This window comes from Notamacropus eugenii, chromosome 3, assembly GCF_028372415.1.
Source record: "Notamacropus eugenii isolate mMacEug1 chromosome 3, mMacEug1.pri_v2, whole genome shotgun sequence".
Lineage (NCBI taxonomy): Eukaryota > Metazoa > Chordata > Mammalia > Diprotodontia > Macropodidae > Notamacropus > Notamacropus eugenii.
In genome coordinates, this window is record NC_092874.1 from 374,509,012 (window position 1) to 374,531,649 (window position 22,638).

General features: G+C 37.9%; 1 protein-coding gene across 3 annotated transcripts in view; it reads right to left on the reverse strand.

Moving 5' to 3' along the window:
- Positions 1–5,109: 5,109 nt before the first annotated feature.
- TRPM6 (transient receptor potential cation channel subfamily M member 6) overlaps positions 5,110–22,638 on the reverse strand; it is a 230,288-nt gene continuing 212,759 nt past the window's right edge. For all 3 annotated transcript variants that reach the window (XM_072597466.1, XM_072597465.1, XM_072597464.1), the window contains exons 37-39: positions 16,064–16,115; positions 10,720–10,826; positions 5,110–7,586 (exon numbers count right to left, since the gene is read on the reverse strand). In XM_072597466.1, the coding sequence (XP_072453567.1) occupies positions 7,453–7,586; positions 10,720–10,826; positions 16,064–16,115 (293 nt within the window). In that variant the 3' untranslated portion in view covers positions 5,110–7,452. The remainder of the gene's footprint in view (positions 7,587–10,719; positions 10,827–16,063; positions 16,116–22,638) is intronic.

Genomic DNA, 22,638 nt, shown 5'->3' on the forward strand with positions numbered 1-22,638 from the left:
GACAGGAAAGGTCTATCACATCAGACTCGAAGCAAAGCACAGCTCAGCCTGGGTCACTTGGCACAGACAGGACTGGAGCAGGCTTCAGAGTGTGGAAGCACGGGTAGCAACTGTGATTCCCAGATTTCTCAACCCACAGATGCCAAAGACAGCCTCAAAGGTCAGTAAGAAAACTCTTTCACCTGGGTGAGAGGGGAGTGAGGTACAGCCCCAGCCCCAGCTCCAGGGCTGCAACAGCCACTGAGGTAGTAGGTCCACTTTTGGGGACCTCAGCCTAAAAACCCTGGGGAAATTGAGCAGCTGATCTGGGTCTCAGTTTGAGTGGCAGTAGTGGGGTGAGAAGGAGCACTGCCATGGTGGAGTTAGTGGTAGCTGTGGAAGGGGAACCCTACTCCCATTTCCAGGGCAGAAAAAAAGTGCTTGTGGTTGCTCACAGACCAGAGCACAGGTCAGGAGAAGAGTAAACTCCTCTCCCTTGATTGTGCCACATTGGAGGAACTTAGAATTTATAGGTGTCTAGAGATATCTCAGAGAACAGCTGCACAAAACCTCTGAAGCCTAGGGTAGTATACCCTCAACTTGAAAAGGACTCAAAAGTCAAGTAACTGGCCAAGAAAATGCCCCCCAAAAGGGAAAACAAATAAGACTACAGAAGGTTACTTTCTTGGTGAAAAGGCATTTCCTTTCAGATGAGGAAAAGCAAAGCATACCATCAGAGGAAGATATCAAAGTCAAGGCTTCTGCATCCAAAACTTCCAAAATAAAAGTAAGCAGTGATCTCAGGTCATGGAAGAGCTCAAAAAAGATTTTAAAGATCAAGTAAGAGAGGTGGAGGAAAAAATGGGAAGAGAAATGAGAGTGATGCAAGAAAATCATGAAAAATGAGTCAATGGCTTGATAAAGGAGACCCCAAAAAATGCTGAAGAAGATAATACCTTTAAAAACAGGCTAACCCAAATGGCAAAAGAGGTCCAAAAACCCAAGGAAGACAATAATGCTTTAAAAAGCAGAATTGGCCAAGTGGAAAAAGAGGTTCAAAAGCTCACTGAAGAGAATAGTTCTTTAGAAATTAGAATGGAGCAGATGGAAGCTAATGACTTTATGAGAAATCAAGCAATTTAAAACAAAACTAAAAGAACGAAAAAATAGAAGATAATGTGAAATATCTTATTGAAAAAAACAACTGATCTGGAAAATAGATCCAGGAGAGATAACTGAAAAATTATCAGTCTACCTGAAAACTATGATCAAAAAAAGAGCCTAGATATCCTCTTCCAAGAAATTATCAAGGAAAATTGCCCTGATATTCTAGAACCAGAGGGTAAAATGGAAATGGATCTCTGAAAGAGATCTCCAAAGGAAACTCCTAGGAATACTATAGCCAAATTCCAGAGTTCCCAGGTCAAGGAGAAAATATTACAAGCAGCCAGAAAGAAACAATTCAGGTATTGTGGAAATACAATCAGGATAACACAGAATTTAGCAGCTTCTATACTAAGGGATCAAAGGGCTTGGAATATGATATTCCAAAGGTCAAAGGAGATAGCATTAAAACCAAGAATCGCCTACTCAACAAAACTGAGCATAATACTTCAGGGGGAAAAAAATGGAATTTCAATGAAATAGAGGACTTTCAATACCCAATACATTTCCTCCTCTCATCCATATAAAAAACACATATATTCATTTGTTCTTCCACCTATCTCTACCATGGTTGCCACTCACAATCCTTCTAGTTAAAAAGGCATGAAAGTATGCAAGGAATATTGATGTTTTATAACAGCCCAAGGAATTTCTTTTGATACACAAAAATGGCCCAACACAGTGACTGAAGACACATTAATGCAGTAAAGCAAGGCCCACTAGACTATCAAATCATCTGAAAGAGGCAATAGATGGAATTTGTATTTGTTCATACTTGGAAAATCTGAGAGGAAAAAATAGACACAACTACTGTAAATATCCAATCGATTCAAAAAATATTTGAGTGACTACTATGTGTTAGGCACAATGATAAGACACAGAAGTTATTATAACAAAAACCAAAGCTTCCCCAGTCTCAAAGAGCTTACATTAGACCAGAATATTGTTAATAAATAATGTCAAAACATGAATTTTTTTTAGTATTTATTGATCTGCATATTATGCTTATGAAAAGCCTTTAAAATGAAGTTCAAAGGATTTTTACAACTATTGTTTCATTTTTGTCACCTTCATTTGAAGAAGTACCATTTTCTGCATTTCACAGTTGGAAGAAACAGAAAGGTTAAGTGAAGTATACAATTATACCCAGAAGACTGAGAAAGAAGTAGGAGGAGAGACCAAGGCTTCTAACTTCCATTGCTCTAAGTACAAAACTAGTCCTCCTTGAAATATTAAGGAATTTGTCTAATTATTTTCAAGGAAGGCTTTTCACATCATAAAAATGCAAAGTTCTATCAGCACATCAGGGACTCTGAAAAAAGATCACATGATAACTTCCTATATGCCAAAGACTAAATCAGCATAGTTTCCAGATCCCTTTCTATTTGATGCACTCACCCATGTTGCAAGAGATCTGAAATACTCTTTAAGTCTCATTTCTCTTCAGAAGCTAACCTCAGTGGAATAGAATGTTGTTAAGGGGGGAAAAATCCTTTCTGTCATTTGACTTTAACTTATGATAAATTAGCTTCAACGAGTTTCTTAGAAAATTGCCCAAGAAATGACTACAGAAAATTAAATACCAAGACTTCAAAGAGGTAAACACACAGCTTTCAAATCCCAACCTCTGAGAATAATTCTGCCTTTCTCATGCTTTGGAGAGATGCAAGTCAAAAAAATAGGACTGTATCTTGATAACGGCCCATCTTTCAAATGACTTTTCAATCCATATCCTTTTTCAGAGGAATAAAGTGATGATGATTTCTAGAAGACTTCAGGGGAATTAACATCCTATTTCAAGGCTGTAGAGAGTAAAAAAAATGGTGGTGTAGCATCATCAATGCCACAGTGGATAAGGAGATTCAGAACTAGCTGAAAATTTGGTTTATAAGACAGAGGGGGAAGGACTGAACCAGTGACTTCCTGGCATAGGGAACCCCAACCTAAGTAGTTTTTCTCCAACTTATAATTTTAAGGACTTATTCAGAGCAGAGGTGTCAAACATGCCGCCTGCAGGACCCCAGAGGTCCACAACACTCCCAAGTAAGGCCAGAGCCAAATTAAAATGAAATTGGGAAATAATTAAGATAATAAATAAAAATACAATAAAACATAGATAACATTAGTATGTTGGTCTCTAAGTCAATATACACTTTCAGGTGTGATTAGGTATGATTTAGTGGCCCCATTTTCATTTGTGTTTTACACACATATCAGCATTTCGCAAACTTGATGCAAAATCTTGTCCTGACATAGAAGGTATCACAGACTTTAAGGAGAAAAGTGTTATTTGATGATAGAAGTAACAGGCAGATAACTTAATTTACCAATATAAATCAATCCCCCAGATAGTTATCCCTGAGGTTCAGATAATGCATATTTGCAATTATTTTTACCTTATAGTTTACCTTTAAAAGATCTAATGCTACTGACTTTGTTTAAAAAAAAAAAAACACCACCAGCATAAACAAAAATGTGGAATCGGTCTGTATCTGTCTTCAAGTTTCATCTTCTTGAAGTTTCTATCTCTAGTTTGGCACTTTAGAGCACGAAGCACAGGAGTGAGACGCATCAGAGCTTTTATAGATTTTTAAAACCAGTAAAACATATAAACCCTAAAAAAATGAACATTTTGGCAGAGATGCTCTCCCTGTATACCCTCTACCCCCTGTACTCCTTAAGAAAATCAACTAACATGCCATCTGTGACCAAACAAAAGGCATATAGGGGGAAATGCCATTCCTGACTCATACAGAAGCATCTGAAATAGTATAAATGGTAAATATCTCTGTATTCCTGGCATCCTCACTCTTCCAGGGTAAGAATTCATTGGATCATAAATTTAGAGCTGGAAGGGACCTTGAAGTTTACTGAGTCCAACCCTACCCAATTTAAAGATGAAGAAATCAAAACCTAAGGAGGCTGGTTATATGACATGCCCAGACTCACACGGACAGTTAGTGTCAAAGATGGGTTTCAAACCCTGGTCTTCCTGACTTCAAATCCAGCATTCTGCCATGGTGGACGGTGTATTGAAAAATCAGTGTTCCACAGCAAAGCAGTTAAGCTAAGAGACAAGGATGAAGATAACCAAAGATTTCCAAACCCAAGAGATTCACAGTCATTGAAGTGAACATTTTAAAAAGAGGTCAAATTTTCATGATGTTCCTTCTTTAAGATCATGGATTGAGAGTTGGAAGAGATTTAAGAGACCATCTAGGCTGACTTCATCTTACAGTTAAGGAAACTGAGACACAGGAAGGATTCAGTAACTTTCCCAAGGACACATAAGAAATATCAGATGTAATATTTAAACTCAGCTCCTCTTGGAGCAGCCAGGTAGCACAGTGGATACAGCAATGAGCATGGATTCAGGAAGACTCAAATTCAGATCTGACCTCAGACACTTACTAGCTGTGTGACTCTGGGCAAGTTACTTAACGCTTTTTTGCCTCAGTTTCTTCATCTGTAAAATGAGCTGGAGAAGAAAATGACAAACCACCCCAGTATCTCTGCCAAGAAAACCCCAAATGGGGTCACAAAGAGTTGGACACAAGTAAAATAACAACGTTGTCCTCTGACTTCAGAAGGTACTTTCCAATGTACCACTCCCTAGCTAAGCATCTCCCATTTACATACACAGTTGCTCCAAAAAAAAAGCATGTCCAAGGAAATTTGGTCTAGGAGTATAGGCAAGTCTCCTGACCTTAAAAATACTTCATGTAATTTGACTTTCAGACTTTTTTCCTTTGTGACTTAGTGCATTTTGTCTTCATGACTACATGTTCTCAGGTTCCACTTTAAAAATATACGCAGTCCTCTCTTTGATACCAAATTGTTTTATTTACTGTTTTCAATCAGAAGTCACATCTTCACCCCTTGGACTGAACCCAGTTATTTCCCCTGCAATGACACTACATGTGTGGTACTAGAAACTAGCAAAGGAATGGATGCTTTGGCAGGCAATTGAGTAAACCTTCCTTTATTTGACATCCCCCCTCCACTCCCACCCCCGAACTCAGAGGAGGGAAAAACAACTGGGGTATCTTCCAATTCAGTTTATTTCTGTACTCAGAATGAGGCACAAATGAATCTGTTTTCCATTTACTCTCTCCCTCCTTCCTGATAAACCAGAAATTTCCTGGTGTCGTGCAGTGCAGAAACAACACCTTGAGACTATCCAGGTTTCAACAAGATTCTAAATTTCTAATCATTCTGTGCATCAGCGGATTCCTACAATCTATGCAAATAGTACTCCAATTTCTTCCTTACTGCCCCATTATCAGTACACACACACACACACACACACGGACACACACACACACACACACACACACACACATGCACACCCCTATGTTGTGGAGGGGAGGGAGGAGTTAATGCCTACAGATCTGCTTTCTGTACATATATACATAAATATAATAACTGTTCATGATAATGCGCAGCAGCATGGAGAACACTTATTTAAGAAAATTACTGGGAGCCTGACTGTCTGAGTAAGGAGGATAGCTGGTGAGGTCAGTGCAGGTGCCACATCCTTCCCACAGGATGAGCATTATCATCTGGACCAGTTCATGGTTCATGCACCCTTGACCTAGTAGATGAAAATAGTGGCTGTCTAACAATATACCTGAAAACTGTGGACAGATTCAAAGAGTGGTTTGTTTCTGCTTTTGTTACTGCAGGCCATAGGAAATTTATTATGCTTCATGACATGAGACAAGAAGATGGAATAAAGTACTCCTTTAGTGATGACTATGATTTGTATATAAAGTTTGCAAAGAATCCATTTTATGAACCAAATTCATGAATTCAATCAAATACATTTGACAGAAAAGTTCAATTTCTTGGGAACATCTTCTAAGTGGAATAGGAAAACTTCTTAAATATGTGATGTCATGGTATCCATTGTAAGTAACTGAGAGCCAATCAAGTCTACTGTGTCTAGTTCTGGCTTTCCAAGCCTCTGCCAATTAGCCTCCTTTCTAGTTAGAAAGACAATAGAGCACCTTTTGCTGTCCTCACTGTCGCAGATGCTCTAATCAAAATAACTTAACACTTTTGAAAAATACTGTTTTTATAAAGAATGCTAGATGAAGTGCCCTGACAATTATTTTTTATTTAAAAATTGTTTAGAAAAGTCTACTTTGACTAGTCTAATATAATCTTCTTAACTAAGTTGTAAACTAGGAAACGTCATAACTGTTGATTTGGTTAACAGATCTTAAATTGAAATATAAAAGTTGGCTCACAATAGGAAATAAAATTTACAGCATACACATGGATTTTTTATAAACATAGGCAATATCCACAGTGCTAAAGAAAATATTTTTTCTTTCTCAAATTTTGCACTAAGTTTTTATCTGAGAGCATCAAGTATAAAATTTAGCAATAGTACCAAAAAAGACAGAAAACTTAGAGCATGTATTATAAGACTCTACCGATAAGTGAAATAAAGTGGTTACTGAGACCAAAAGTTAAGTGTGTAAACAGTACACCTTTGCATAATCTTTTATCATTGTTACGTATTTGGAATCTTGAGGATGTTTTCTTCCCTCAACAAGAATAACAAAAATGATCATTTCATTTCCTCTTGATAAATTAGTTTCATATTTTTTTTAAAAGGTATTTGAATTATTTGCATATTTTCACTTTCAAGAATAACCTGAATTAAATTCCAGTTTGGTAGTTTGATAATATGCATACAGACTATAACTAGGAAAATTGCCTGGAGTTTTTTTGCATTGTAGAAAATACAGAATCTCATTCTATAAAATAAGTGTTATGGTTGTAAACAGATGACATGATCAAAACCAACTAATTCCTGGAAAAACTACAAATGTCTAGAAAAGTATTATTGAATTCAATATAATAAAAAGGAACTTATAAGTAACAGTTTTGACGTTTGGTCTTGTAAAAAAAAAAAAAAAAGAAAGAAAATTAACTAAGGGAAGCCCACTGGTTCTTGGCTATCTACCATTTAACTATAAAGGTTCCAAGTGACCAGCAAAGGAACAGAGGTATACATAAACTACATTCCAACATGACTTGCAATTGTCTTTTTGCAGACATCAGAATTAAGAATACATGGAAAATGTTAATGCACAGAGGGTGAAAAACTATAGGAGTCCACGTTTCAATCATCCACTGGGTTGTTGGCATAGATGAGAGATACACATCTGAGAAGCTGAATCCTGGAGTCAGTGCCTAAGGTACAATAGAATATACACAAGTATCAAAGCTGCCTAACATTGAACTTGTGCAAGGGTGCAGAGGACTAGCAGTGATCCTTTCTCCCATTCTTCTCCATTATAAGCATGTGAAACCTTCTTTGGGGTCACGAGCATCCTCTTCTACCTCAGTTTCTTTGGCTGATTCTATTTTTTTTTGAAGATTAAAAGTAGAATTGATTCTCCCAGGGCTGTAGTCATTCCTTTTGAGATCTGTGGGGAGAAGGTAAGTCAAATGGTTACACAAGAACCTCAAAGGCAATTAGCTATTCACCTGTTTGAGTCAGGCTTCAGCAAGTGACTAAGGCTCCTCCCCTAGGAATCCGTCCAAAGCCACAAACTTAACAAGCCCAACTTCAGTGTGATTCTCAAGCACAGACTGCAAGGAACACCCCTGTGTATCCTTACTCTGATTCACCCCAAGGTTGGTTCTGAGGCTTGCCTTCTCAAGGACAGGGAAGGACAGAGGATTATCTGACATAGTTAGTAATAAATAAAATACCTTTCAATGACATCTTTGGATGGCAGAGTCAAGAATTTGAACCCAAATTGAACTTACGGTTGATTGTTATTTGTTTTTTGTTGTTGAAGTTTTGGTGTTTTTCCCCCCCAAAAAAATAATAGTGATTTAATTTTATTTCTGGAGGGTATTCCTGAGGAGGAAACTCCCTCTATCAAGAGAGTCTGTAAGTGTTCTGCACCTTAAAGCCTTACAGAGTTGCCAGAGTTACTGAACAGTTAAATGACTTGCCCAGGGTCCCACACCCAGAATGTATTAGAGACAGGATTAGAACTATGGCCTTCCTGGCTCTAAAATAAGCTCCCACAGGCCATGTTATTACTCAATAATAAGACAAATCAGCATATTTTAAGCAGGGAAGATTTCTTCAGAATAGAAAAACAGAACTGATGTTTGAAGGGAATCGTTTGGTGGATGAATTAGGGAAGAAATAACCAGCACTAAGCAGAATGAGCCAAAAGAAAAGCACTGCCTCCTAGAATGGAAGAAAATAAAAAATAATAATAACTCGAGAAGCATGGTACAGAGAATTAAGAGATGCCTTCAGAGTCGGGAAGACCTGTCCAACTTCTAAGATATACTGGCTATGTGGATCTGAACAGGCCACTTAAACTCTCTGGCCTCGGTTTTTCTTATCTGTTAAACGGGGCAGGGTAGGCAGGACAAGTAAACTCAGTGACCTCTAAGATAACTTTCAGCTCTGAGTCTGTAATTCTATGAAATCATAGGTATGGTTTAAAAGACATTACATTTTAAAGTTTGCAAAACATCTTATTCACAACAATCCTGAAAGATAAGTAGTGCAAATCAGACTTCCCTTTTATAGATAAAAAGGAAACTGAGGCTAGGAGAACTTAGATGACTTGCCACAAGTCCTCCAGGTCTCCTGATTCCAAGGTCCGAGCTCTCTCTCTTTTTACTACAGTACATGCAAACATCAATTTACTGCAAAAATGAATCTGAGGTTTGGCAATCGGAAGGCTCCATTTGGATAACCACTCTTGGGCTGACTGCTTTTGTTTAAAACAAAAATATAGTTTTGATTATTTTCTGAAAATATCTATTGACGTCAAAGTGCCAAAATTACTGAATAATATGAGTGTTTGGGGTTAGCAATTAGATGTCGCTGGGATAGCAAAAACAGATTGTGCCTAAAGAGTTAGATATTTATCCAACATTTCAGGTCCATCAAAAAAAACATTCCATACATAAATTGGAAGGTGACATGGGATTTCTTTTGCATTGATTAATCCGGACCAATGATCTTCCAGGACCAAGATGCATAAGGTATTGGCTTAATCCTCTCCTTTGCTGGATCAGACATCACCCAGTGTCCCAAGTTTTTGGAGACTGACCTGGTCACTTTCAAAATGTAGCAGACTTCAAATATCTAATTACTAAGAGACAGTATGGTCTGGCAAATAAGGTACTAACATAAAAGCAGATGACCTTTGTCCAATTCCTTTCCACTAAAGTAAAGTCAAAGTAGGATACTTGTACCAGCCCCAACCACTCTTGTTCTCATGTCTCTATGTCCCAGGGACTCCTGTCTACTATTGTACTATTATTATTTTGACATCTGTTTGAAGTTAATCCAGGACTAAAGCATTTTACATCATTTGGGATGAGTACATTTGACCACGAACTCCCAGTAAGAAAATTCTCTCTACTGATGCATACCAGCAATTATTCTGAAACTTAGAATTTTAAGTAGTTTCCTATGGCACTGAGAGGTTAGATTCTTATCCAGTGTCACACAGGTATAGGTGTCAGAGGAGGGATTTGAACTCAGGTCTTCCAGATTTCAGGCTAGTTAGCTTTCTATCCAACATAGTGGATAGAAATGGAAAAGCATTCATTAAAAACATTTCTTTTTTTTAATAAACACAGGTGCCTAGCACAAGAGTAGACTTCATTTATTCTTCTCTAACTGGACTAGGAATGACCCTTTGGATCTGTAAATTTACCCCTAAATTGACTCCACATTGAAGCAAAAAAAGAGATCCTTTGGAGGGGAGGGTAAGTAACCTTATTATAAGCAGTGCAAAGTTCCTCAGAATGGAAAAGCAATACCCTATTTTTAAGGAACATTTTAGTGCCTGAACTAGAGGAGAAAAATCAAACCCTGAGCGCAGTGACCCAAACTAAAAGCATCACTTCTTGGAATGAAGGAAAATCGCATGGCAAGAACTCTCTGATCTGAGTGAGGTCTTTGGGGGAGATTCCTTCAGCTGCCTGCTTTTATGTTAGAAGTAATTGTAGTGGAAACAATGTAGGTCCCACTGGAAACAGAGTCACATATCAACTCCAAAAAAGAAATATAGAATGTGTGTTTAAAGTGACAGGTTGATGTAATGAATACCAGAGCACTTTGACTTGACAGACAGACACTGTTTCTTTTGTACCCCATCACATTCACCCCCTCCTAACCCCCACCAAAGTGTCTGACAGGTAAATAAGGACAATGTAGGGAAATGCTAGACAATACAACCCAGTGACCAGAAAATCAATAAGGAGAAGAAAAATTATGGGTAGTGGAGAAGGCTCAGGGAAAAGAGTTACAGACTAGCCCTGGAGTCAAATTCTCACCCTGTTTCCTCTGTGGGAATTATCCTTCAAAAGTTCCATGGGATGAGCATCTAACGTGACGTTATTTGATCACAGACTGACAAATTAAAATCAATCACTATGCTTTCATCCTTTTTGAGTCTTTAAAATTTAATGAGACAAATATATGATTGTAATTTTTCCACTCAATTTCAGGCTACCGTAAATGCTGTTTTATGAGATATGTTTAGAGAAAAATACAATTGTTTGGGGCCATACCCGGGAGTTTCAGCTTCCTACAACAGGAATTGCAACGATGCTTTGCAATGAAGTTTCTAATTGCATCTTCCCCCAAATTTGCCGGTCCAAACACCATCCCTCTTGATCTAGAGGAAATATCAGAATATCAATTAGATCACAGTTAAGAAAAAGAAGCCCGACTCAGATTCTCTAAGATACCTAACAGTCTCCCATAGTAACCCAGTAAAATTGTGTGAGCCAACAAAGAACAGAGAACTTTTAGAAGAGAAGTAACAATGTAAGGTTTGCACATTTAAAATTCAAATACACTTAAATCCTTGTACCCAACTCTATGGACTACTGTGAAATTCATTTCCACGATAATCTGATCGAAGAGAGAATTTTCTATGCACAATAGTAAAACAAAATACAGAGAGCCCCTTTTGAATGCTCGGGGGAGAAAGGAATGACATTCATTACAGAGTGTTTGTCCAAAGTACCCAATAGATAAGCTGCAAAATAAAATTAGTTTTGCTGTTAGAACACACCTACAAACTGGACTCACATGTAGTTTTTCAAATCCAAATACAATTTCCGAAACGTGAGTTATATCATCTCAAATAAGTCCATGACAAAGGGCTATAAGAGCTCTATGATTCTAAAAGCTGCCTTCCACTGTACTAACTTCCAAAGCTAGGCTCCCTCTAGGGAATGTATTACTTCTCTCAGCTCACTGGTGGAAAGAAACCACACATTCTAAATGTAGTGACAAAATAATAAATAGAATCTGGATATATTAAGCATGTTTAAGGAGTACCACATAATTACAACAGATTCTTAATGTAGTTTCTACGATCAATATTCATTAATTATAACACCACATGACCATTATTCTTTAAAAATTTAATTGATGCTCTAGATATCCCAGAACACAGAATACCAGAAATCCTTCCAAAGAAACTTTGTGAAAGCTAATATTTTATTTTAATGACATACAGAGTAGAAAAACACATTTTAAAAATCTGAACTCAATTATGGTTCTTAAACCCCAAATCCTGAGGAGAAAAAAAAAAGAGGCAGGAGAGAATCAAAATATAACAAAAGGAAACAATAAACTTCACTTCTAAGGAATGTGGTTTTCAAAAAAAAAAAAAAGACAGCGTAAAAACGGGCTTCTTTTCCCCCATCTGAGTATTGAAGCATTTATCTCAATTTCCACTTCCTTTTGGCAGAACAGCAGCAGCTGCTCTGAAAATGTGCCAAACTCAGATTAAGGGTTGATGTCAATTTCATCTCAGATTGCCTCCATGCTCTAAGGGAAGGAGGTAGAGGAAATCCCTTGGGAATTCAAAGCCAACAAACACCTAGGATTAACTTTCTTGGTCACTCAACCTCATTTACAAAGTCCAGCTCTGGTGGTATTTACAAAGCTGCATAAATTAGCCCTTCTTAAGCCATCCTTCTCTATATCAGTCCATTAGTTCATATGGTGAGTAATAAAATACTAGTGGGGGTGGGGAAAGGGGGGGAAAGAAAAGGAAAGAGGGAAGGAGGGAAAGAAGGAGGAAGGAAGGAAGGAAGGAAGGAAGGAAGGAAGGAAGGAAGGAAGGAAGGAAGGAAGGAAGGAAGGAAGGAAGGAAGGAAGGAAGGAAGGAAGGAAGGAACAGCAGAATTATTCCATATTTAATGACTACACATCACAGTACCTAAAAAAATGAAAACTTTAAGTGCTATTTTAGTCTCAGAAGCTGAATAGTTCCTTTCTGTTTATCTCTTCAGCATGACCTAAATGCAATATTTGACTAGAGAGTATTTATGTATTCCATACCTACAATTTCTGTGTCCAGAGCAATATTTCCAAAGAGGTGATACCATTTCTCAGAATTTAAAAGGTGTGGCCATATATAAACCAATATTTTTTGCCACAATCTTTAATGAAAGTACATGTAAATGCCTCAGAATCCGAATGTAAAATAAATCTGAGGGATTAAAACATTTCCTGGGGATGTGTGTGTAAGTGGCATTGGCTTACATGTGACTTTTAAAGAGCTTTACCCTTGTATCCTGCAACATGTCTATGGCCTCACAGTCTCAGACAAACAAGAAGAAGAAAGAAAAAACCTACCACTCCTCAAGACTTGCTATTTTTCATATTCCTGCAAACATATGAAAAGCAGGTGGTAGTTTTGTTCCACATGCAAGTGAGCGTTAATTAGTGCCAGCTATACATAGCCTTCCTAAAGAACATCACATCATTGCTTCATATTTGTCATATGTCAAAAATGAATGTAGCAATGAACATATAAAAGATATATTTGCTAGTTACCAATATATATCACAAGTTAGAGATGTCACCACCCAGGGAGGTGATCAACAGAGTTAATCCAAATAGCCAGACCATGTTCTTTTCATACAAAGCATTTCCTGATCACCACATACAACTGGTTATTAGTACTCTGAAAATCAAGGTAATTACTTGCTATTACTACGTTGACTATGCACATTTATTTATGTGTCCATTTTGTCATTTTTGTCTTTGTACTGCCCTGCCCCCAACACCCTAGTGCCTTCCATGATTTTAGCTTTATCTTTGTCTAGACCTTTGATTTCATTAGCTTAAGAAAATCCTGATACAGAAATTCACTCCACCATGCAGACTGGCTATCCCTCTGCAATTTAGTGTTAGCTGCTTGAGACACAGAGATTAAATGGCTTATTTGCCCATAATCACACAGCTAGAAACTCACAAAAGCAAGACTTGATGAATACAGGTCATCCTGACCTCAAGGTTGGCCTTCCATCCAAGTCTTCTGTGCTGCCTTTCATGTGTACTTTTTCTTTTTGGACACAACTTTTGATTTCAGTGGTATAGGGAGCTCTCCAGTAGGGAAATTCCCTCTATCAATATAGATCAGCACCTGATTTTGTAACTTATCATCTAAGGGATTTGCCTGAAGCACTTTTTAAGAGACTTGCCCAAGATCACAAAGTGTCAGAAGCAGGATTTGAAGCCAGGCCTTCTTTGATTCCAAGGCCAGCTGTCTATCCACTACAGCACGCTGCCTAAAGCACAGAGAATAAATATTAAACTGAATGGAATTGTGAAGCAAAAGAAGATAGAGTGGATAATCTTCTACTAATAAAGAAAATGTTTAAGATCTAAATCATCAGAATGGTTATTCTATAGTCATAGTCACATTCACTGGAACACTTGGCCCACTTTTCATTTCACACTGTCTACGGAGAAAGATACATGGGTAGATAAACCAGAGAGAAGTACTTCTAAGTCTAGACCGTACTTTTCCATGAAAAACAACTGTGCTCCATGAAGGAAAATTTATTTTATAGTCTTGACCCAGTAGACATAGAATGGATATTGGATAATCTCCACAACTGCTAGTCAAAAGCCAAGATTCCAGATAACAGTTTCTAGGGGTAACATACTACTCCTGCTCCCACCCAGAACTTCAGAAAGTCGAAGTCATCCCACAAGCTCTGGGGATTATTTACTTATTTATTATTAAAATTATCCTCTGCATTAGTCCAGCCCTACAGAAAATCCTGGAAGACATAAATATCAAGAGTATCTAAAAAGGAGGAGCCGGAGAAGCTAAAATTTGATTAACTAGTAGCCAAAGTACCCTTGTACCTCGCTCATAAGATACAAAAGGATTTTACTACAAAACCCAAAAGACAATGCATGCACCACAAGACAACTGTTACCTACTATTGCTCAAACTTGAGCTTTGGGTAGATAAAAAAAAAAGAGCACTTTTTTTTAAGTCCTGTACTAGCTAAAAGCAATGAAATTTACATACACTCTTCTCAAGGACATAACATGGGTTCTGGAATGAATTCCGTGGCCTATAAAATTTTTTTCTAAGGAATTTAGAATGGGGCAGAATTCTGTGTGTGTATATGTGTGTGTGTGTGTGTATTAATGTGGGTGAGCCTTATCTTAGGGATATTTCTTGATTGGAGAAAACAAGGCAGACTCAGATTTAAGTTCCACTTTGGACGCATAGTGACTTGTGTGAGTTTGGCTAAGAGTTATGTAACTTCTCAGTTCCCCAGGCAGACAAGGCCATAAAATGGAAAGTAGATGCCAATCTACATTGATGACATTTTTCATCAAAGGTTATTTACACCAACCAAATCACAGATATAGACACCATCCCTTTTATTCCCCCCTTAAAATCCTGAATCAATCATATATCTATTACTCTGTTTTATACACTATTTTCCCCAAAGGCCAACATAAGTGTTCATAATTATACCATGTTTCTCTACCAAAAGATACAGAACTAAATAGTTCTAACATGAGGTCTATTGACAGTCAAAACTACAGATTTCCCTTTATACAGGATGAGTATTTTTATGTTAGTATTGTGTATATTTTAGGAATTGGGGAACACAATCATCAGTCACTTAGTGAATGTGTATTAAGTATTTACTATTAAGCACTGAAGACACAAAAAGAAACAAAACACAGTCCCTAGCCTAAAGGAGCTTACCATCTAAAGGAGGAGACGAAATGAAAACAGATACACACAAAGACAATTAAAATACAGGATGCATAGAAAATAATTACTAAAGGGAAGGCACTGGAGTTAGGAGAGGTTGCAGAAGGCTTCCTGCTGAAGGTGGCATTTTTGCCGGTACTCTCAGCAGAACCGAAACTGCAGGTGACCCAAAGTTTAAAGCAAGACCCAAAACACATAATTAATGATGACTTAGACATTAGAAATGGCAAAATAAGATATCAAGCACATGTGATGTCAAATAAGGCGAGATGGCCATGTAACAAGTGCAAAGGATGGAAGGGTCTCATGCTGGTTGGGCAACTAGCATTAAGCTAAGCAATGAGGATACAAGGAAAGGTGAAAAGCAATTCCTGTTCTCAAAAAGTTCACAAGTTAATGGGAGAGATAATAATAACAAAAATAATTCTGATAACTACAAGATATTAAAAAGACCTCCAAACTGCTTAATGGAGGGGACAAACGGCAAAGAAGAGTTGGGATCTACACAGGAATAGAGGTAACCACATTCATGAGATCAGTACATATCTTTCTCCACACCACAGCATGAGTCTGTACAGCATTTTAGGTCACCTTATCAGGACAAGTGCCATTTTACTGTAAGATATGAGGCTGGAAGGCTTCCATCGGGGTTGACAGTGAAAGAAATTAAGACTGTAAAGGGTCTGACCTCATCAGAAGAAGAGGAATGCAAGAGTACAGACTGTTATGAGTTAAGTATTCTTATCTCACTACCCCTGCCATATCATATTTATTACTATATCTTCATCCCTGCCAAAACTAGCAACTACTACAATCTCAGGGTTTGCTAAATGACAACAGAGAAATCAAAAGAAACTTACTGTTTGTCTTCAGGTTTAATAACAGATGGATCTGTCAGATTTTCTCCAACACCTCCAAAAAAAGATACAAAATACATTAGCTAAATGAGGCTTTTCATTTTTACCCAAAATTCTTCAAAATAAAATTGGCTCATTCCTTAGTCTTTTCATCAGGAAGTGGATAGAGAGCTAGAGTCGGAGTCAGGACGAACTGAGACAGGCACTACCTGTGTGAGAGTGTACAAATCATTTAATGTTGGGACCCTTGATTTCTTCATTAGTAAAATGGGTATAACAAGTATCTTTCTCAAAGGTAGTTATGAGACTCTAATGAGATAATATCTGGAAAGTAATTACATAGTTTAATATGCCATGTAACCTTCAGCTATGGTAAGTTTCCTTCCAAATACATATGCCCCACTCCCAATAAATGAAAAGAAAAAAAAAGTTGCTATGATAAATTTGGGCAGGGTGAGAGAGACCTGGGTTTGAATTCTGTCACTGTCATTTACTGTGTGACTTAGTGCAAGTCACTTAATCTCACTTGGGCTTCCCTTTCCTCATGTGAAAACAAAAGGGTCACTAGATAGTATCAAAGGTCTTGTCTGACTAGATCTATGATGCCTAACCCTCTCCCCTCATACTGCAGCCTAATATCCCCTTAACCGCTCCCCCTTCCACACACACACACACACACACACACACACACACACACACACACACACACTTTACCACCACAGGGAACTTATTTTTACTTAATAAATAAGTAACATTTAGCTCATATACTGGGGCAGCTAGGTAGCACAGTGGATAAAGTGCTGGACCTGAAGTGAGAAAGACTTGTCTTCCTGAGTTCAAATCTGGCCTCAGACCCTTACTATCTGTGTGACTCTGCATAAGTCATTTCACCCTGTTTGCCTCAGTTTCCTCATCTGTAAAATTCTAGAGAAGGAAATGGCGAACCACTCCAACATTTTTGCCAAAAAAACACCAAATAAGGTCACAAAAAGTTGGACAAGACTGGAAAAACAACAACTTACAAAGCTCACACATCCCAGGAGAAGGGACTATAGATGAGTCCTAGCTGTAGAGATGATACAGGTAAAGATTCATAATTAATCAGAGTAGGGAAAAACAATCATCCTGCTATTGTAAAAAAACAATTAGACAATTAGAACAATTGTTTACACATGTCAGATGAGAATGGGACATTTTTGTGAAGTACAAATGTTCACAGGACAAAGATCCAGGACTAAAAGAGCCTGTCTAGTCCAACTCCACTATTTGACTAGTGTGGAAACTGAGTCTCGGAGAGATAAAGCAATTTGCCCCAGTTCACAAAAGTGGCAGAGACAAGATTTGAACCTAGGTTCACTGACTTGAGAAGCAATGTGCTTTCTACTGTGCTACTTAAAGTCTGATACTGGGAAGGCTTCATCCTGTAGGGTAATTATACGCTCTTTAGAGTTCTGGTACTATTTTACATATGGTAGGTGCTTTTCCTTTCTCAAAGGTGACCACCTTTATGGGAAGAGCAAGTGAAAAATAACAATGAAATTTTTCTACTTCATAAAGAAACCAACATTGTCTGCTTTTTAAAAAAATATTTTCCTATAGTTTGTATTTAAAAGTATACTAAGATATTTAAAAGCAAACAACAGAAATGCCTTTGTGGGAATCTGTAAAGGAACAGTCTACCTTAGACAGTTAAATGGCTAATCGCAGTTGCTGCTTCACTTTGCATATCGATTTGGAAAGGTGGGAATGGGACTCAGGAAGGTGAGCCTTGAGGTATGGTAGAGCTAAAAATTCAGCAAAGTCAGGGAAGCCTATGTTTCTCTCTCTAACTCAGTCTTTCTTGATTGGGCAGAAAGAGACCCAGAGAAGTTGACTAACTTGCTTAAGGTCACATTGGAACTGGAGCAGGCTGGACAGCCTTGATGTTCTGCCCTTTTAAATTTAGTTCTGAGAGTAAAAGGAGAAAAATAAGAGAAGCTCTTGACTTCTGAAGTATAAATAACAAACTGCTCTAATAGATGGGGTACAAGTACCAAGATTATTGACATGTGAGGCTGCCACATATAACTTGCTCATATTTACACCAAAGGAAGCCAATCCAAACCAGTGCATTTATTAAGCACTTACTATGTGCTGCCTATGTTACTGTCCTAGGTGCTGAATGAATGCCTCCAGCTTTTGGGTTCCCAGAAATGCAGGGCCAATACCTCAGTGTGACTTGTAAGTCAGTTGTCAGTCTAGATGGGAAGTATGCCAGTACTTATAACAGCAACCGAGTGAGATCATGTTTAGGAAATTAAAAGCATATTAAAAGCAGGTTATTACTTGTTTAAAATCTCACTCTTCATCCTTTTATCTGTATTCTGTCACAGTTATATGGCTCATTAAAAAGAGATTATTTTCTTCTAGCCTACAAAATTATACACTTTTTACCCTGGCTCATGTGATGACATACACAAAGTGCTTTGCAAATCTTACAGTACTCTATAAATGCTCACTTTTATTAATAATAATAATTGCCATTATCATCATTGTTATTATTATTTGGAAAATTCTAAATTGAAAAGACAGTGCAACTTGATGAAAAAAGTGCCACCTAGTGGCAATGCCTTCCATTTGTAGCCAAACACAGCAAAGTGTCATTCCAGCTTCTGAGAGGTTGACACTAAACAGGTTAAACTTATTTTGAGTGACAGTGACCCACTGGGTTCAAATCCCTCCTTAGTTAGAAACTTACTATCTGTGTGACCTTGGGCAATCTGTCCTCTCAGGATCTCGATTTCTTTCTTTTTCTCTAAACTAAATTATTTCAATTAGAGAAGGAAAGAACACAATATATTCTCTAATTCAATCCCCTCATTTTAAAGATGAGGAAACTGTGGGCCAGAGAGGTTAAATTACTAGCCCAAGGTCACACAGGTACTAAGTATTGGAGCCATAACTCAAACCCAGGTCTCCTAACTTCAAATTCAGTGTATTTTCCCATAATACTACACATAATGATATTTATGCAAATATATAGAATTGACATCCTAAATGTAAGAGAAAGTAGATTAACAAACTGGGAATATATTCTACCAACAAATTCTAAGATGGCTTATGGTTGGTTAGGCTAGTGTCAGTTGGACCACTCTTGTGGTCCAACACAACAAAAAAAAAGTGGTCATCAAATAGGTGAACTTTATTTCAGCATACTGAATTCTGCCTTCATCCTTCATAAGATCCTAGATCTAAAGCTAGAATGTTCCTTAGGGGTAATCTAGTCCAATCCATTCCTCCCTCTCCTGTTACGTATAAGGAAGCCGAGGCCCAGAGGGGTTCAGTAGAACATAGGATGATCTAACTAAAGATGGATGGAACCTCAGCAGCATCTTCTTCCAACTCCATTTATTGATGAGAAGCCCAAGGCCCAAGCAAGCTAAGGTTACAAAGGAGATGTAACAGAGCCAGCCTCTTTTTTCCAGCATAGAACTCTTTTACCTACACAACTCTGCATATAAACATTTGCAGGGGATGGAGAAAATGGGTTGCTATTAAAAACTACCCATAATTCTAAAAGTAAATTATGAATCTTGCTGACAGAATGCAACCTGCTATAGGGCAAGGACTTATTTCTTTTTCTTAGTATCTATAGCACAGGCATAGGACCTGCCACATAGCAAGATAAGAAGAAATGCTTGTTAACTAATTGAGAGGCAGTGTGGTATAATGAATAAAGGGCTGAGCTTGGAAGCAGGAAGACCTTAGTTCAAATGTCCCCTCAGATACTAACAAGCCATGTGACCATAGCTTTACTGCTCTGGGGCTCAGTTTCTTCACATGTAAAACTGAGGGGGTTGTACTTGATTTCGAAGGTTCCTTCTAAATCTAATGATCCCACAGTGAGTCATGAATTCCAATTCTGATTACCACAGTCTTTGGATAAACCTGCCTGGTTTAAAAGAAAAAAAGAAAAAAGAATCCCACTGACCTATTCTGAAGAGTACTGTGTGAAAAAACAAATTAATAACCACAAAGTGCTTTGAAAATAAAATGAGCTATATAAATGCTAAGTACTAGTGTTATTTGAAATGCAATTGTTTTAATTCCCATTTCAGAGCATGCTAAGCTTCTGATGTTGGATCACAAGTGTAATCGGAATGATTCAGGCCCTCATTTATTTGATTTTTAAATGCAAAAAGGCTGGAAACGGCAGGATATTTCAATCAGGATGGAGTCAAGGCAACAGATCATTAACTTTGGTAAGCTAGTCCTTGTGGATTCCAGCTTCCCATAGCTGGGCATGATTGTACCATATCTGACTGGCACTGCTGCTTAAACAAGAAGTCAGAAGATGAAGCTTTTAGAACTTCCTTCTCTTTTTCCTTCCATCCCACCCTTCCCACTCCCTCAGCAAAGCAGCAGGCATCCCTCATTCCATTGATGTACCATACTCCCCACCAAGACAGCTAGGAAACCCTAGTGCCTTGTCAGTGGATGTGATTTCCCTGCAGCACAGGTACAACTTGAGACTTCAAGCTCTGGCAAATCTTGCTATACCTTCAGGGCTACTCTCCAGCAACATAATGGCTTACTGTGATTAAACACAAAGTAGGTCTTCAATAAATGCTTGTTGATTTTTCTTCATCAACACTCTCATGTGGCAATAGGTCAACAACCCGAGAGCAAGCTTTCCATCCAAGCAGAACAAACACTACACTAAGATCATCTTAAGCACTTTAATAGATTTGAAAATAAGTAATTGTTTCCTCAATCTCCCCTTCCTATCTAGTTGGAAGATATACACATCACTCGACATATTCATGCCTTCCCAGCAAGCCAAAAATTTTTTATGTGTATCTCTTTCTTCATTTTCAACTCTGATGCTGAAGTTTAACGATTATGTTAAAAGCCAATGTTTGGACATAACTTGTTTGGAGTGACATAGTTTTGGTAGGGTTTTTTTTCTTAATTTTGAGGTGGCCTATTTTTATAATTGATATAATTGTCCAGCAAAAGAAAAACTTTGTTGAAATTAGTTTTCTTTTTCCCTAATACTATAATCACAGCATTTATTGGCTTTAATGTCTCTTTGGATTACTAAGAGGCATGGAATCCCCAAACAGAAACAGTATTAAACAAAGACCTATTCAAGTAGAACACAAAATACACTGAAGAGTCATCATTAATTCCTTAAAGTTTTGTTCTGTTTTGCTTTTTGGTGGTTTGTTTTATTTTCATTCTTCCTTTTTTGTTTGTTTGTTCTGGCCAATTCCACCCCAAACACAAAGTACAAGCATGCAAATCCAGATGAAAATCATTAACCTCCCAAACTTGAGCTACACAACAGATGCCTAGGGCAATAGTTTGGGGGAGTTTGATAGATCAAATATTCTTTTAAAATTAGAATTAGCTTAGCTGTTTTAACTTCATTACCTGCTGGGTTCTCATAGCATTTTTGAGGCTAGAGGGTACATTTCATTCCCATCAATAGGAGCACTTTCAATAAACATAATTACACATATGTTATGGGTAAAAAGGGTCTATATATCTTTGGACAGAATAATACAGGGGCTGGTCAGAGTAGGAAGATTTTCTAAGCCTTCTCAAGCAGTGTCAATAATGAATTGCTGTCAGAATTGCCGTCTAATGCCAGCCCTCCCTGACCAACATGCCCCTAACCGCCACTATTGAAACCAGAAGACAAAAGACTGGAGAGAATCACAAGTGAGCATACAGCTCCACAGGGGCTGCAACATGACTAGAATGCTTTAACACCATGGTCATCCCAGGAAGACATGGAAAATCTAAAGACACTGTATTCCTCTAAAAATAAAAGCAAGTTTTCGATGAATCAGTGTGGAATAGTAGGAATAATCTTAGACCTATGGTCAGAGAAACAGGATTCAAATCTCAGTCCAGCTACTTACTACTTGTGTGACTGTGGAGCAAATGAAGGGGGTAAACTACATAAGCTCTAGTTGATCAGTCAACAAGTATTTATAGCCTACTTATTACCAAGGTAACTGGGCAAGTCATTTCCTTACTCTGTCTCAGTCTGTCTGTCTCTCATCTGTAAGATGAGGAGATTGTACTAGGTGACCTCCAATCAATCAATAAGTATTTAAGTGTCTATGTCACCTGTGGCAAGTCATTTTCCCTTTCCTCCCTCCCTCCCTCCCTCTCTCTCTTTCTCTTTCTCTCTGCCTCTCTCTTCCTCTCTCTCTCTCTCTCTCTCTCTCTCTCTCTGTCTATCTATCTATCTCTCTATCTGCATGCTCTCAATTTCCTCGAAAGGATTGCTCTAGAAGAGGGCTCCTTAATCTTTTTGCACTCCTGACCCATTTTCAGTTTCAGCAGCCTTTGTTGGCATTGGCATGGCCTTAGGGCATGCATAGCGCAAAGTTCGCATGCTTTGTGTTCAAAACCAAGGCTGCAGTGAAGTTGCTCAATGCAACACAGACAGGCACTGCCCAAAACATCTCAGATTTATTACAAGTTTGATTTTTAAATAATTTTGAGGTGTTATGAATTCAGAAACCTTTTACTGTTCGCCAGATTTTTCAAGAGCTCCACATGGGATCACAACCCACAGTTCA